Source organism: Trichomycterus rosablanca, chromosome 4 (genome assembly GCF_030014385.1).
Source record: "Trichomycterus rosablanca isolate fTriRos1 chromosome 4, fTriRos1.hap1, whole genome shotgun sequence".
Taxonomy (NCBI): domain Eukaryota; kingdom Metazoa; phylum Chordata; class Actinopteri; order Siluriformes; family Trichomycteridae; genus Trichomycterus; species Trichomycterus rosablanca.
Window position 1 is genome coordinate 5,485,013 of NC_085991.1, and position 18,274 is coordinate 5,503,286.

Here is an 18,274-nt window from a genome sequence, read left to right on the forward strand (position 1 = left end):
TGAGGTAATTACAGCGTTTGTTGGTATAAGCGGCGGCTACAAGGCTTCATGTTGCTCTGCGGGAAGCTACTGTTTGTCCAGTGATTCAGCTCTAAATCACCCGCCGCGGCCCCGCGTGCAGTCGTTATAGGAATGGAACGCTTCCGGCGGGTGAGTTACCAGATTCCGCTTTCACTGCACACAAAAGCCTTGTGTGGGGTTTTGATTATTTTAAAAAGCACTAGAGGTCCATGTGCATGAATCCATTCACTGTCTTTTATGACCAATAATTACTAAGTAACATAACTATAGGCGCACAGTGTTATATGCTACTGGTTGTCTGGGCGCCCTCTAGAGGCACAATTGTGAGTGCCTGCAGCAGACAAAAATTGGTCACTAAGTCTACTGGGAGGGATAAAACAGACTAAAATAAAAAAAGAGTCTTTGACGCTGTGTAATGACCCAGGTTAGTAGTCCGAGTCGTCTTTACAAAAGTGGAGGAATGGTGTGTGACTCTCCATGCGCGAGACTGACCTCACATGCAAATCCACCCCTCACTAAGTCTGCTGGGTGGGAAATAACCGGAATAAAAAAGGGGGCGGAGTCTTCCACGCTGCGTAATGACCCAGGTTAGTAGTCCGAAGCGTCTTTACAAAAGTGGAGGAATGGTGTGTGACTCTCCATGCGCGAGACTGACCTCACATGCAAATCCACCACCCACTAAGTCTGCTGGGTGGGATAAAACAGACTAAAAAAAGAGGGCGGGGTTTTCAACACTGCATAAGGACCCTGGTTAGTACCTTGAGGCACCTGTACAGAAGTGGAGGAATGTAGAGATCAGTGCATGACTCTCCATGCGTGAGACTGACCTCACGTGCAAATCCACCAGCCACTAAGTCTGCTGGGTGAGAAAAGAGCAGACTAAAAAAAGGGGGCGGAGTCTTTCACACTGCGTAATGACCCTGGTTAGTAGCCCGAGGCGTCTTTACAAAAGTGGAGATCAGTGCGTGACTCTCCATGCGTGACTGACCTTACAAACAAATCCACCAAAAGTACAGGTGAATAAGAAGGGGTCGGTGGACTGTCCACAGTCAAGAGAGCTTCACTTTTTGCACTTTGCAATTTTACTTGTCAGGGTCTTCTTTCTTGCATCCTTTAAAGTCTTGTTTTTGGTCATTCTAGTTAATAGTGAACCTGTTTTTAGTGGTTCTTACTTCACCTTGCTATGCAGCCACTGTTGGACCCTTGAGCGAGGCCCTTACCCCTGTCTGCTCCAGGGGCGCCGTACAACGTCTGACCCTGCACTCTGACCCCAGCTTCCAAACATGTTGGGACATGCGTATATATGACTATAAAGGCTTTACCCGTTAGACAGCTGGAATAGAACATCTGTAAATCCACAAGCTGTGTGTGTGGTATGTGTGTATGCAGAAACAAGGCAGTGAAACAGAAGCTTATCGGATCTGTGTTAGCGTTACGTAACTACAGTTCTAGGAAACTGATATCTACGGCTGAGCACTCGGTGTAGGTGCATTCCTCCCCCCAACACTGAGAAGTGCCCAAACTAACTGTACAGTTCAAAAGTATCAGGACGCCCTTTCTACGGTACTCCACACCAACCTGCTTTATACCCCACCATTCCTGCACCGTGCACATGCGTCATAACACACATGCTAAACCATATGGGTCAGTTACTACCACCAGGTTGAAGCTACTGTATTAGGGCTTGAGCGAGGTCCCTCATCTGGACCCATTTTCTCTTGGCAGAGAGACCACTGTTCCATGTATTTTGCACTCCCTGGGATATGAAGTTGCATGAAATGACTGTACAGTTCTATTTTTAAATTTGTGTAATAAATCAATTATATAAAGGAAATTATGTGCTTCGAACTTTGCAGCAACAGTTTAGGGAAGGTCCTTTCCTGTTCCAGCATGATTGTACCCCTGTGAAAGCAAGGAAGAAAGGTCTATAAAGACATAAAGAAAATATCAGTTTAAAATTGGAATGAACCAGAACATCAGTTAAGGCTTTCTTGACCAACATCAGCGCCCAGCCATACAAACGTTGTCATTTTTTTTTACCGAATGGGCACAAATTCCCATAGGTCACACAGAGGTCATACTGTTTTAATACTATTTGTTTTTTTTAATGGAATGTCCAACAAGCTCATAGTTGCTACCCACCAAGCCACCATGCCGCCCCTGATTCAAGTTAGATGGCAGCGGTAGCTCAGCGGTTAAGGTCCTGGACTAGTAATCGGAAGGTCACTGGTTCAAGCCCTACTACCACCAGGTTGTCACTATTGGGCCTTAAACAAGGTCCCTCATCTGCATGACTGTACCCCTGTGCACAAAGTGAGACTTTAAGAAAATCTCAGTTTAAATTAAAGAACTCAATCTCAAGCTTCGGAATGAACCGAAACATCAGTTCAGGTTTTCTTGACCAACATCAGCGCCAGCCATACAAACTCTGTCATTTATTTTGACCAAATGGGCACAAATTCCCACAGAAGAGGTCACATACTGAGGTATCTGTTTTAATACTATTTGTTTTTTAAATGGAATGTCCAACAAGCTCAAGCACACAGTGGTCACTATTTTAATACTGTTTGTTTTTGAAATAGGACGTCCTGTAACGTCATGGTCAGTGTATTTGGATACTGTTTTTTTTTGGTTACCTGGCAAACAGGACCAGATGATTCAATTTTAAATAATAATTACGATAAACTATGAACGATGTCACTGGTTAAAGCACTTCTGAAAACTCACATGGAAGCTGCAAGATCTATAAAGACATGAAGAAAATCTCTAAATTTGGAATGAACCGGAACATCAATTTAGGCTTTCTTGACCAGCATCAGCGCCCAGCCATAAAAACACTGTCATTTTTTTTTTACCAAATGGGCACAAATTCCCACAGGTCACATAGAGGTCAGTCTGTTTTAATACTATTTGTTTTTTAAATGGAATGTCCAACAAGGTTATGGTCAGGTGTCCAAATACTTTCGGCCCTATAGTGTATTTGGATTTAACAATACAGATGTTTTAATAGTTAAAATGGTTAAATTCTTATACCTGGTATATTAGATGACAAACTGGACCATAAACTATAAACAGAGGCCACTATTTTAATAGCATTTGTTTTTGAAATAGGACGTCCAGCAAGCTCACGGTCAGTGTATTTGGATACTATTTTTTTGTTACCTGGTATATATGAGGCCAAACAGGATGGGGTGATTAGATTAGATTCTAAATAATAATTACGATAGACTATAAACGATGCCGCTGGTTGAAGCACTTCTGGATACTCAGGCGCAGGTGGAAACTGCTGCACGTTCAGATTCTCAATTATAGCCGGTTGTAAAACCCCAGTATTAATATTTGAGCGGCTTTTCTGCGCGAGTGTCAGTATTTATCGCCGCACTGTTGCCCTGCCTGTTGGTTCCCAGCATGGATTACAGTTTTGTCTGAGTAAGCTGAAGTGAATGCATCTGGGAGGAGTGGGTGCATTTCTGCAGAGGAGATAAAACCGTCCGGCTCGTTCTATTGAACAGCTGATAAGAGAGCGCTCTGAGGAATGAAGGGTGGTAATGCGCTGGTGCTGCTTCCAGTATATTTTATTAGGATTTTAACGTCATGTTTTACACACTTTGATTACATTCATGACAGGACAGGTGATTACAGGTTACACAAGATTCATCAGTACAAGTTTAATGACAGACACAGTCATGGACAAGTTTGTATCTCCAATTCACCTGACTGCATGTCTTTGGACTGTGGGAGGAAACCGGAGCTCCCGGAGAAAACCCACACACATGTGGAGAACATGCAAACTCCACACAGAAAGGACCCAGACCGCTCCATTTGGGAATCAAACCCAAGGCCTTCTTGCTGTGAAACGACAGTGCTACACACTAAGTTAGATTGCAGCGGTGGCTCAGTGGTTAACGTCCTGGACTAGTAATCAAAGGCTATTGCGCCTTGAGCAAGATCCTTTATCTGGACCCATTTTCACTTGGCAAATAGACCACTGTTCCATGACCTTTGTATTTAATGGGATATGATGTTGCATAAAAATTACTCCCACTTGTAGCTCAGTCTAACAGGTGCAGTCAAACTTCCCCTATTTATACAAGCACAAATCACTCACCAGCCATAATCACAGACGAGGAATTTCAAGCATTTCTGCAACCACTGGGATGAGAAGAGGATGCATCATTCACCATTCCTGCACCATGCATGTGCAACTATATTTTCTACCCTAAGTGCATCATAACACACATACTAAACCATAACGGTCAGTTACCACCACCAGGTTGCCACTATTGAGCGAGGTCTTTTATCTGGACCCATTTTCTCTTGGCAAACAGACCACGGTTTCATGTCCTGGGATATGAAGTTGCATAAAAATTTTGATCATCATGCTTGTGGCTTAGTGTAATAGGTGCAGTCAAACTTGCTCTATTTATACAAGCACAAATCATTTACCAGCCATAATCACTGATGTTCCAGAACATCAAATGAACAGTCGAAGGTGCTGGGTGTATATTTGCTGACACTGCGTGTTGGCTTCTGGCTGTGTCTGATTTCTGACCTGGAGCTGCCCACCACGACTATAGACAAAGGCGCAGAGCTTGGGGGTTCTAGGTCATAGAAACTTGTGGTGATCAGGGATGTTGTGTTGCTGTCATTCCGCCTCTCTTGTTCGATCACTCAGGTTTGGTGGGGGAGGTGGGCGCTGATGTCCTGTGAAAGCCTTCACGACCTTGTTACCTGCTCGCTCTCCCTTTTAGTTATGCTGTAATAATTAGGGGTGCCGGAGTCTAAAGCTACTCTCTGTAAAACTGACATTTTACTCTTAATGATTTACATTTTATCTACTTTTTCTGTTAATTTACCCAGAGGTGGTTCTAACAGAAACCTGTTTACCCACCCGAGGTTGAAGACTGCAAGTCGAGATTGCTGTGCCAACAACGCTGCTCCTGCTAGATGTGATGGACACCTGTCAGGAACTCACTATGAACTTTATCACAGACTGGACTGAATAATGAAGAACTCCAATTATTTATTTATTTATTTATATTTTGCTAGTTATAAATTTTGTTCAGGCCACCAAAGGAGAATGGGGGTCCCTGCTGAATCTGGTTCCTCTTAAGGTTTCTTCCTGTAATTTTAAGGGAGTTTTTCCTTGCCACTGTCGCCCTCGGCTTGCTCAACAGGGGTTTTTGGTCTGTTGGTCCTGGATTATGTAACCCCCCCCCCCCCCCCCCCCCGGGACCAGCAGAAATATTTTAAGCAAACCAGCAATTAACTAAACGTATGATTACCCAAAATTCCTTATAGAAAAACAACAGGTGCAGAAAGACTGCTTACAGACAGAAGACAGAAAGCTCCTTACAGGTGTATGTAAACTTTTGACTTTGACTGTTCCCAGAATACACGAAATGTAAACCATCACTAACTGTAAATGCCAGTTTGAGTAATCCTGCCACACAGACAGTGAAGAATTTCCCCCTCTCCTTCCACACGAGTAATAACAAAAATTTCGGAGGAACCTGAAACTCTGTGGTCTGACCCCACACACAAAAGTGCTGATGCGGTCCATACGCGGCGGTCCCGTCTGCTGGGTCGTCTGACCACAGAGAACAGACTGTACTGGATTAATGAGACGTGAGGAGAACATGCAAACTCCTCACAGAGAGGACCCTGACCGCTCCACCTGGGAATCGAACTCAGGACACTCTTGCTATCCACCGAGCCATGCCGCCTTAATAATAATAATAGCAACAACAACAGCAATTCAAAGTGCTTTACATGGGATAAAGTTAATGAAAGAATGCACTATCAATCATCAAGTAAAGGAGATTATATGCTTCGACTTTGCAGCAACAGTTTAGGGAAGGCCCTTTCCTGTTCCAGCATGACTGCCCCCTTGTGCATAAAGCAAGCTCTATAGAGATATAACTGGCCTGCACAGATCCCTGACCTCATCCCCACTGAACAGCTCTGGAATAAACCGGAACATCAACTGAGGCTTTCTTGACCAACACCAGTGCCCAGCCATACAAACGCTCTTTGTACCGAATGGGCACAAATTCCCACAAGTCTTGTCAAAAGCTGAACAGATCACATAGAGGTTATTTGCTTTGAAAATGGGGACGTCCAGCAAGCTCTTGGTCAGGTGTCCAAATTCTTAGCGTAGCTCTATGTCCATGAGGAACTCGAGATCAAATAATGAAGGACGGAAACTGTTCGGCTGCTCGGGGGGTGCTGCTGGGTTTGAAAATAAAATGAAGCAAGGCTACGTGTGTCAGCAAACTGCTAACCGCAGGACTTCCTTCCATTAAAGGAACACAGCGTGGATATTTTTAACTTTGGTGTACGGTGGTGCTACAACGTGTCTCCGTTTCTCATTCCCAGCGCTACAGAGGACGGCAAATGCTGTTCACACTAGTTCCGTTGAGTAACGTCTGGAGATCGACGTTCAATGTTTCCTGAGTACTCTGAACTTCCTCATTTTTCAGATTTCACGTTGGCACCCTGGCATTCCTCTGGTAGACGTGCAGAGGACCTTGGCGGAGGGACCCTGTCTGCTGCACTGCTGCCACCTGCAGCCTCCTGTCGGCACTTTCCTCTCAGATGTGGGTGGTGCGGCTCCACACGAAGGCAGAACCCCGGTGGTAGGGCGGTGTGGATTTTGGATGGCTTCCAGAACATTCTTCGCAGCCCGGGCGCAACAGGTGGCGGGTTCGAATCTCCCTGACTCATCGGTGTGCCGCGTTGGAATGGCATCGCTCGGCCGGCGGGTTCAGTCGCTCTTTCCAAGCAAATTCTAACTGAATTGCCATTTGGTGGCGTGGCGGTGCAGCGGGAGGTGTGGGTGCCAGACGCTGACATTTGTCCTGAGCAAGGACGGATTAAGGATAGTCTGGGCCCCTGGGCAAAGTGAGTGAGTTAGCCTTTAAAGTGAGCTCACTGTTGGACATATTGTCAGGCATGAAAAGAACATCAAATAGCTCAGTTAAGTGTGTGTATGCATTCAAACTGCTTGAAATTGCTTGTCTTAAATTTAAATAATTGCTAAATTGCTAAATTAATTTGTGTCTCTGCGCTTAAGAGAAATTGAACATAATAATTTTGAAACAATACAAATTCAGAAACATTAAGTAAGGGCCTGAATCGCATATTTGCAACAAAACGTCTGTTATGAAATATGGTAGCTTGCCTGGCAATTTGTAGGTCCCTAGAAAGTCAAGGAGCCATGGTAAACGACTTCTATGGAAGTCAAGGGCCCCATAGCAGGGGCCCTCGTGATCAAGGGCCCTCTAATGGTATGCCCTGCTCTTCTCTAGGGCCCCCTGGTAGGGGCTCTCATAACCAGGGCCCTCTAAAGATATGCCCCCCTCTTTCCTAGGACCCCTAATAGCCAGAAGTCGAAGTCAGAGCAGTGCCACAACGCCTCATCCATTTTCATAAGGGGCCCAAAAGCATGGCTAGGGCCCAAAAGCATGGTTAGGGCCCCCAACAGCATGGCTAGGGCCCAAAAGCATGGCTAGGGGCCCCAAAAGCATGGTTAGGGGCCCCAAAAGCATGGATAGGGCCCCCAAGAGGCCCTGGGGTCAAAGTCCCTAATAGTCAGAGGATCCTTAAAATGAGGGCCCTCGGAAATAAAAATATATTGTATCATAAATGTTGATAGGCATCGCAAAATGTTTTGGGCCAGGCCCCCTGACCTCAAGGGCCCCTGGGCGCTGGCCCCACTGGCCCGGTCAGTAATCCAGCCATGGTCCTGAGGATCTAGGTTTGATCCTCTCACCGTCAGTGTCTGTGAGGAGTTTCACACTTTCACTCTTTCCTATCACTTCCCAAAAACAAACAAAGGTAAAGTGACTACTTTAAAGAAATTGGAGGGTATGCACTATATGACCAAAATTATTTGGACACCATGAGGTTGTTGGGACATCCAGGTTTAAAAACAAATGGTATTAAATCAGACTGGCCTCTATGTGATCTTTTCAGCTATAATAACAGCAGCTCTTTTGAGAAGCTTTCTCACAAGACTTTAAAGTACAAAGTATCTGTGGGAATTTGTGCCCATCCAGTCAAAAGAGCGTTTGTGGGGCTAGATACTGATGTTAATCAAGAAAGCCTCAATTAATGTTCCAGTTCATTCTAAACCTGTTCCGTTAGGTTGGGGTCAGGGCTCTGTGTCTTGAACAGGAAAGAGCCTTCCCTAAACTGTTGCGGCAAAGTTGGAAGCATAGCATTTCCTATGTAAGTGATTTATTACACTTGTTAGCAACTGTTATAGCAGAAACACTCACTCACTTTCTTAACCGCTTATCCAATTGTTGTCGGGGGGCGGGTGCTGAAGCCTATCCCAGCTTTTCAATGGGCACAAGGCACACAGTAACACCCTGGACAAAGCGCCAGTCCATCGCAGGGCAGACACACATACACACACACACACACACATTCACCTTTAGGGCAATTCAGTGTCTCCAATTAACCTGACTGCATGTTTTGTTTAGACTGTGGGACGAAAACCAAACCCACAAAGACACGGGGAGAACATGCAAACTCTGCACAGAAAGGACCCAGACAGTGGATAAACCTGAATCTGTAAGAGCTCGCAATTTACACTCCATTCTCAAGCCATGAAGCCCAAGGAGCTGCCTGTCAAACTGCAATCGAACAATAGCAAAACATAGATCAGGGCAAAGATATACAACTGTATAAAATACTAGGCACTTTATCTGTGGTCCTTGTAGACAGATACACCTAAAGTATGACTACCAAATTTAGATGTGTTCAAAACCATTAGGTCCGAATAGCAGACTGGGTTCCAGTTTTCTCCAGATGGACGGGTGTGTATTTTGACAGGATCTGTTGGGTCTGTTCACTTTGAAGTGACACGCTGGCGCCACTCACAACCCCCCCTCCCCATGAGCTGTATCTTCACTCATAAAATTTGACTCTTATATGAGCCTTGACTAAGGGCAGAGTAGAGCTGGACAATTGAGAGACCAAATCCATCATTAACTCCAAGCAACCCCAAGCAAAACTCAGCAAGTTGGCTGGTAACACAAATTATTGGAACACTGATCATGTGAGTAAATTCTGATTAAAAGCTGCTATTAGACTGGATTGGATGGATCAATCCACCAACCTGACCAGCCTTGTGTGCCCTAAAAGCACACAGTACAGTCTTAATGTACAGTACCTCAACTCACATGGCATTTAATCCTACACCTTACCATGAATTCTGAACACCTGACAGCCCTGCTTCTAACATAAAACCACATATACAGGGTCTGCCTGAAAACCTAGTGATCTCTCTACATTGTACGTAATCTTACACTCCTGAGAAGAAGGCGTGTCTAAATTCCCTAACCCTAGATTCCATAAAATGCTTCTACTGAGGTGCCTTAATTCTGAGTGATAATGAGCCGCTCAGGTGGCACAGCAGTAAAATACGCTAGCTCACCAGAGTTGGGGTTTCGAATACATCTTATTGAACCTCAGTTCTGCCTTTCCGACTAGGCTGGGCGGCAGTATGAACAACGATTGGCTGTTGTTCTTAGGGGTAAGAGAGTCGGATCATAGGTCCTCATAACTGGTGCGACTGCGGCCCTTGCTGGCTGACTGATGGCGCCTGCACAGGGCTGAGGAATAATGCTGATGGGGGTGTGGTCCTCCATACACAGTGCCCGTCAAGTGTATGAACTCGACTCGTGCAGGTGAAAAATGCAGTCTGTACTGACTGTGCGTACTGGAGGGGGCGCATGTCAGTTGAGAGGCGTCCTCAGTCAGCGGTGAAGGGTCGAATCAGTATAGAGGACGCAATCAGGGTAACTGGACACGACTAGACTGGGGGAGAAAAATAAATTTTTAAAAAATTCTGAGTGATAATGTGACTTAATAATGAGGGAGCGTCCGATGCTTCCTTAGCGGTGAAGGCAATCCCAGCATTCAGTGCGGCACAACTTTTCTCGCAGAAAATGACAAACATGGCGGACAAATGAGTCAATTTCAAATGTAAATAAATTGTCATTACATTCAAATTTATATGAAGGTAAACAAGTCAAGGTCGTCAGGGACAGTTTAACAGGACAGTTTTCGGTGCACGGAAGGAGACATTAGCTGGCATACTAGCGGGTTGTGACACCACAACCCGTTGGTTTGAATGACCTGAGGTGACTTTGTGTGTTTGTTTGTGCTGACACCGGCGCTGAAGATCAGTGTGAGCAATCTTTCCACCATATGGTGTTTGGTCTGCTTTGTAGTGGCCACCCTGGGAGATGGCGCTCTGGAATTACAGGTCACACACACACACTGGTAGGAAGTCATCAGCTGTGCCTCTCGCTGTCTGGGTACAGGCAGGGATTTGGCTGTGAACCAGACAGCGCTGGTAAAAGTGTCTCGATCATTCGGGAAAGCCATTAAGAAAGCAGTGTGCGTTCTGCTCCGAGCTCCGTGTGAAAGCGAGCCGGTCGCGCTGCACTGCGGTGAGGAGAACAGATGAAACCGTACACGCTCAGCAGGAGGTCCTTTTCCCATTAAACAGTCCGGCGCAGAACAGTATTACTCACTTCGATTGAACTTCACCGGACGTAACGCGAGGTTCCCAATTCTCTTCCTCCCTCTGTGTCATTTCTCCACCGGTCAGCTGACTAACACTGAGCGAGAGGGTTCGTTAGTCACGCCGCATTCCATCGGGCTGAGAGAACGTTGGCATGCGCCGGGGCCAGCTGAGAGCGGGAACGCTGGTGAAAAACTTTTCCAGCCCCGCCGTCCCCGTTTCCTTTGTATCCCTGGCCGACTTGGCAGGGACGGACACGGAAGAGGTGAAAGGGAATTCGACTCGAGTTGCTCATGGGATGACGATGACCAGTCCAGTCCAGACGATGTGTTAGTAACAAGGATGTGGGTTTGAAACGAATCTCTCTGGCCCAAACACGGCATTAGGAAATAGTAAAAAAGCATCTGGTTCTAATTTAACCAGGCAGCCAATGTTTTAGAAATCCAGGATTTAAAGCACAGGACCAAGTTCGCCTCTGAATCGCATTAAAGAAACAAAAGTTTTAAAGTCACCTAGTCAAGGGGTAGCGTTCAAGTACCTCACGTTAACTGGTTAATTTCCACTATGAGGCGTCCTAGAGTAACCGAGCGTCTTTAGAGTTTGCTGAGTTTATAAAGTAATAAATAAACTGTACATAGACAAACTATCATGAGCATAACACTTTACTGGCCTGCGCAGCACAGACTACAGAGAGATGATCACATGTGTAGGGAAGCACACTTTTCCATTGATTATGGAATCCCCAAAAAGACACACACATCAAACATTGTCAGCACACTAGAGCACAGAAAAGTCTCTTATACTAGCAATCCTACGGCAATTCAGTTAGCAATCGATTAGTCAAAATGTCCAAGATGTCAAAGTCTAAAGCAGCTAAAAAAAAAAAAAAAAAAAAAAACACAACCCGTGTAACTGAGTCTGGAAAACTGCCAATCAATTCTGTGGACGCAAAAGAGGGTCAAAATACGGACGAGAATTTTTGTAATTGAGACAGAATTATGCATGAAGCCTTGCACCGTCGCTGGATGTTCTAGGTTTACATTGAACCGTTAAGGTAGCTGTGCTGTGTATCATAGCTTCCATTTATTCTATCATTCAGTTTATGAGTGCAATTTAATGACTGACATGACAGGTGGCACTTTTCTTAAAAAAAAAAAAAAAAAGTGTGTAGCACCCAGGTGTGTAGCGCAGCAGGATATTCCGCTAGCACACCAGCGCCGAGATTCTGAACTCCTCGGTTCGAAACTCGGGCATAATTGGCAGTGCCTGCAGCAGACACTAATTGGCCACCATGTCTGCTAGGGTGGGATGACCGGACTATGCGGGTGGGGTGTTCAAACGCTGTGGAAGGACCCTGATTAGCAGATAGAGGCACCTGTGCAGAATGCATGGGTGAAAAGAAGGGGTCCGCTAGGGCTGCGCGCAGGTCGGAAAACGTCTGTGAAATGAATATATACAAAATATAACAAAATTGTTGTGTGTGTGCAGAGCCTACACGGTCACATACGCGTATACACTACAAAGATGAGATACACACAATTAAGTCCTTAAATACTGTATTAAAGTATTAAGTATATTAGTATTAAATATAAGGTATATTAGAAATTATAAAAAGTAAATAAAAACTGTATAAAATGTGAATCTGTGCTATAGATTTCACATTTAGATTTAGAAATCTAAACACCCTCTGATGTTGTTAAATGTAAGCAATTTAGCAAACACGACTAAGCCAAAATTGTGCGAGTGAGCCGAGAAAAGTAAGAAAAGTCGGTCTTCTCACAGGCGATACTTTAATTAAGAAGTATGACTGAGTTTGGGTGAAGCTGTTGAATGAATAGCATTTTTAAAATGAATCACAATTATGAGATGAATCAGACCCTGTCATCCAACATCAGCGTCTGACCTTACAAATGTTCTTATGACCCAAAAAGTACAAAATTCCACAGACATCAAACGACAGTGACATGGAAAGACTTCCAGAAAAGGGGAGGTTGGTACAACTGCAAAAAAAATGCAACAAAATGCCTTTGATCAGTGGAAATATTTTTATCCCACAGAGCTGTGGAAGAATTTTGGCTCAATCAGTAAAACACCCACATCAGAGCAGCACACTGACGTATTTAACCCTCAATTCTATTCCATTCTATTCTGCTATAACTTTTCTATTCTTATTATTCTCTATTTTATTTCCTAAATATGTAAGTAAGCTTTGGCAATACGAATGTCCATATTTTGTCATGCCAGTTAAGCTACGTTTGAGGTTTGAGTTTGAGTGAAAACCTTGACTAAGCAAAACCAAAAACCCAAAATGTGTTTCCTTTTAGTGCCACTCGGAGGTGAACAAAAGTATTGGAACATCTGACAATTAGATTGTTGGACATTTCCATTTCCTATTTCCAAAACAAAGTGAATTAAAACAGAGTGCCGTGTATGTGTATGTGATCTCTTCAGCTATAACAACAGCCACTCTATTGAGAAGGCTTCTCACAAGACTCTGAAGTATGTCTGTTGGAATTTGTGCACATGCAGTCAAAAGATGGGCAGTTGTAGCCTAGCGGTTAAGGTACTGGACTAGTAATGGAAAGATCGCTGGTTAAAGCCCCACCACTGACAGGCTGCCACTGTTGGGTCCTTAAGCAAGGCCCTGAACCCTCAACTGCTTAGACAGTATTCTGTACACAGTGCTGGAAGTCGCTTTGGATAAAAAGTGTAATAAGACGACAGTATTTGTTTGACTGGGCACTGATGTTGGTCAAGAAAGCCTCAATTGATGTTCCGGTTCATTCCAAGGCTGTTCAGTGGGGCTGAGGTCAGGGCTTCTAAGAATTTCTTTAAAACGAGCTTTTACAAGCTATCATACCACTTCAAATGACAGTTTGGACAATGACCTGTCCTGCAGTATTATTCATCAATCGCACTAGAAACCGTCACACAATCAGCTGTTTTAAATCTTTGCCAAAGTTTACATTTAATTACAATCATCTCTGTACTTTACTATGTTTAAATGCACACACACACACACACACACACACACACACACACACAATACTCTCTCTTTCTCTTTCTGAACAACTTCAATGTACAACTGCTGCTAAACTTGAAACTTATTCATGGCTTTATAGAGCTTTCTTTGTGTATATGAATACAGTCATGCTGGAACAGAAACGGGACTTCCCTAAACCATTGGTGCAAAGTTATAATAATGAACATATTTACCTTTATTTAATTGATTTATTACACCTGTTAGTAATTGATGTGGCTGAAACACATGAAAACAAAAATAAAAAAAGGTGTCCAAATACTTTTGTACATATATAACGTCTAATCAAAATGGTCTAAAAATAATAATCATTTACACACCAGTATCAGAAACGTTTCTTTATTTTGTTTAAAGGGGTATCAAAAGTATCCATATTCAATCTTTGGTCCTCAGTCAAGCAATAAAAAATATAAAAAATAAAACAGTTTCTTTTAAAAACAGCACAGCAGAAAAGCTCCTTTTAAAAATTCATTATTAATAACATTCGTTTAAAACGATGAAGCCGGTAACTACACACAACTAAAGCACAGCAGTGTTTCCCAATAGCTGCCACCTGCACATCGTCATAGCCATTCCTATTTTATTAAAACATATATACGTATAACCACCGTCACGTCACACTCAAGCTTCTTCTGAACCTTGTCAGGATTGTATCATGTGTTTAATTTGCTTGGAGGTAGTCTCGTCATTCAAATGTTTTGTCGTGTACCTGTAATTAAAGACAATAATGAAAACATAGCCCAGAAATCAATCAATGATTCAATCAAATTGAAGTTTACCAGAATATTATGGACGGGCATGAAGAATCGACTTGTTGGCTGAAATTGTGCACATACAGACTCGTAGAGCTAAAATAAACTTTGCTCGTTCGTCTTAAAACCGCAGTTTAATATATGAAACCTGACAGCCAGTTTTTGCAGATCCATTTACATTTACATTTTTGGCATTTAGCAGACGCTTTTATCCAAAGCGACTCACAATTGTGACTATACAATCCAAGCAATTGAAGGTTAAGGGTCTTGCTCAAGGGCCCAACAGTGGCAACCTGGCAGTGGTGATGTGGCTTCAACTGGCAACCTTCTGATTACTAGTCCAGTACCTTAACCATTAAGCTGCAACTGATCCAGATGAATTCACAGTTTTTCACATACACACACAGATCAGGCATAACATTATGACCACCTTCCTAATATTGTGTTGGTCCCTTTTTTCTGCCAAAACAGCCCTGACCCATTGAGGCACTAGACCCCTGAAGGTGTGCTGTGGTATCTGGCACCGAGATGTCAGCAGCAGATCCTTTTAACTCCTGTAAGTTGCGAGGTGGGGCCTCCATGGATCGGACTCGTTTGTCTAGCACATCCCACAGATGCTTGATTGGATTGAGATCTGGGGAATTTAGAGGCCAAGTAAACACCTCAAACCTGTCGTTGTGCTCCTCAAACCGTTCCTGAAGCAATTTTGCTCCACAGCCATCAGGGAATACCGTTTCCATGAAAGGGTGAACACGGTCTGCAACAATGCTTAGGTAACTGGTACGTGTCACAGTAACGTCCACATGGATGGCAGGACTCAAGGTTTCCCAGCCGAACTTTGCCCAAAGCATCACACTGCCTCTGTTGACTTGCCTTCTTCCCATAGTGCATCCTGGTGCCGTGTGTTCCCCAGGTAAGCGACGCACACGCACCCGGTCATCCACGTGATGTAAAAGAAAACGTTTCATCAGACCAGGCCACCTTCTTCCATTGCTCCGTGGTCCAGTTCCGATGCTCTCATGCCCACTGTTGGCGCTTTCGGCGGTGGACAGGGGTCAGCATGGGCACCCTGACTGGTCTATGCTGCCCCATACACAACAAAATGTGATGCACTGTGTATTCTGACACCTTTCTATCAGAACCAGCATTAACTTCTTCAGCAATTTGAGCTACAGTAGCTCACCTGTTGGATCGGACCACGCGGGCCAGCCTTTGGACCCCCCCCAATTGCATCAATGAGCCTTGGCCGCCCATGACCCTGTTGCCGGTTTACCACTGTTCCTTCCTTGGACCACTTTTAATAGATACTGACCACTGCAGACCGGGAACACCCCAGAAGAGCTGCAGTTTTGGAGATGCTCTGACCCAGTCATCTAGCCATCACAATTTGGCCCTTGTCAAACTCGCTCAAATCCTCACGATTGGTCATTTTTCCTGCTTCACTTGCTGCCTAATATATCCCCCTCACTAACAGGTGCCATAATTAAGAGATAATTAGTGTTATTCATTACACCTGGCAGTGGTCATAATATTTTGCTTTGTCTGTGTATATATATATATACAGTGTATCACAAAAGTGAGTACACCCCTCACATTTCTGCAAATATTTTATTATATCTTTTCATGGGACAACACTATAGACATGAAACTTGGATATAACTTAGAGTAGTCAGTGCACAACTTGTATAGCAGTGTAGATTTACTGTCTTCTGAAAATAACTCAACACACAGCCATTAATGTCTAAATGGCTGGCAACATAAGTGAGTACACCCCACAGTGAACATGTCCAAATTGTGCCCAAAGTGTCAATATTTTGTGTGACCACCATTATTATCCAGCACTGCCTTAACCCTCCTGGGCATGGAATTCACCAGAGCTGCACAGGTTGCTACTGGAATCCTCTTCCACTCCTCCATGATGACATCACGGAGCTGGTGGATGTTAGACACCTTGAACTCCTCCACCTTCCACTTGAGGATGCGCCACAGGTGCTCAATTGGGTTTAGTCCATCACCTTTACCTTCAGCTTCCTCAGCAAGGCAGTTGTCATCTTGAAGGTTGTGTTTGAGGTCGTTATCCTGTTGGAAAACTGCCATGAGGCCCAGTTTTCGAAGGGAGGGGATCATGCTCTGTTTCAGAATGTCACAGTACATGTTGGAATTCATGTTTCCCTCAATGAACTGCAGCTCCCCAGTGCCTGCAGCACTCATGCAGCCCAAGACCATGATGCTACCACCACCATGCTTGACTGTAGGCAAGATACAGTTGTCTTGGTACTTCTCACCAGGGCGCCGCCACACATGCTGGACACCATCTGAGCCAAACAAGTTTGTCTTGGTCTCGTCAGACCACAGGGCATTCCAGTAATCCATGTTCTTGGACTGCTTGTTTTCAGCAAACTGTTTGCGGGCTTTCTTGTGCGTCAGCTTCCCTCTGGGATGACGACCATGCAGACCGAGTTGATGCAGTGTGCGGCGTATGGTCTGAGCACTGACAGGCTGACCTCCCACGTCTTCAACCTCTGCAGCAATGCTGGCAGCACTCATGTGTCTATTTTTTAAAGCCAACCTCTGGATATGACGCTGAACACGTGGACTCAACTTCTTTGGTCGACCCTGGCGAAGCCTGTTCCGAGTGGAACCTGTCCTGGAAAACCGCTGTATGACCTTGGCCACCATGCTGTAGCTCAGTTTCAGGGTGTTAGCAATCTTCTTATAGCCCAGGCCATCTTTGTGGAGAGCAACAATTCTATTTCTCACATCCTCAGAGAGTTCTTTGCCATGAGGTGCCATGTTGAATATCCAGTGGCCAGTATGAGAGAATTGTACCCAAAACACCAAATTTAACAGCCCTGCTCCCCATTTACACCTGGGACCTTGACACATGACACCAGGGAGGGACAACGACACATTTGGGCACAATTTGGACATGTTCACTGTGGGGTGTACTCACTTATGTTGCCAGCTATTTAGACATTAATGGCTGTGTGTTGAGTTATTTTCAGAAGATCTACACTGCTATACAAGCTGTACACTGACTACTCTAAGTTATATCCAAGTTTCATGTCTATAGTGTTGTCCCATGAAAAGATATAATGAAATATTTGCAGAAATGTGAGGGGTGTACTCACTTTTGTGATACACTGTATATATACAGGGGTTGGACAATGAAACTGAAACACCTGTCATTTTAGTGTGGGAGGTTTCATGGCTAAATTGGACCAGTCTGGTGGCCAATCTTCATTAATTGCACATTGCACCAGTAAGAGCAGAGTGTGAAGGTTCAATTAGCAGGGTAAGAGCACAGTTTTGCTCAAAATATTGCAATGCACACAACATTATGGGTGACATACCAGAGTACAAAAGAGGACAAATTGTTGGTGCACGTCTTGCTGGCGCATCTGTGACCAAGACAGCAAGTCTTTGTGATGTATCAAGAGCCACGGTATCCAGGGTAATGTCAGCATACCACCAAGAAGGACAAACCACATCCAACAGGATTAACTGTGGACGCAAGAGGAAGCTGTCTGAAAGGGATGTTCGGGTGCTAACCCGGATTGTATCCAAAAAACATAAAACCACGGCTGCCCAAATCACGGCAGAATTAAATGTGCACCTCAACTCTCCTGTTTCCACCAGAACTGTCCGTCGGGAGCTCCACAGGGTCGATATACACGGCCGGGCTGCTATAGCCAAACCTTTGGTCACTCGTGCCGATGCCAAACGTCGGTTTCAATGGTGCAAGGAGCGCAAATCTTGGGCTGTGGACAATGTGAAACATGTATTGTTCTCTGATGAGTCCACCTTTACTGTTTTCCCCACATCCGGGAGAGTTACGGTGTGGAGAAGCCCCAAAGAAGCGTACCACCCAGACTGTTGCATGCCCAGAGTGAAGCATGGGGGTGGATCAGTGATGGTTTG

General features: G+C 44.5%; 1 protein-coding gene across 3 annotated transcripts in view; it reads right to left on the minus strand.

The window, feature by feature from the left end:
- Window positions 1-13,956: 13,956 nt before the first annotated feature.
- Window positions 13,957-18,274, minus strand: part of fam49ba (family with sequence similarity 49 member Ba) — a 41,856-nt gene continuing 37,538 nt past the window's right edge. For all 3 annotated transcript variants that reach the window (XM_062993863.1, XM_062993866.1, XM_062993865.1), the window contains exon 11: window positions 13,957-14,310. In XM_062993863.1, the coding sequence (XP_062849933.1) occupies window positions 14,244-14,310 (67 nt within the window). In that variant the 3' untranslated portion in view covers window positions 13,957-14,243. The remainder of the gene's footprint in view (window positions 14,311-18,274) is intronic.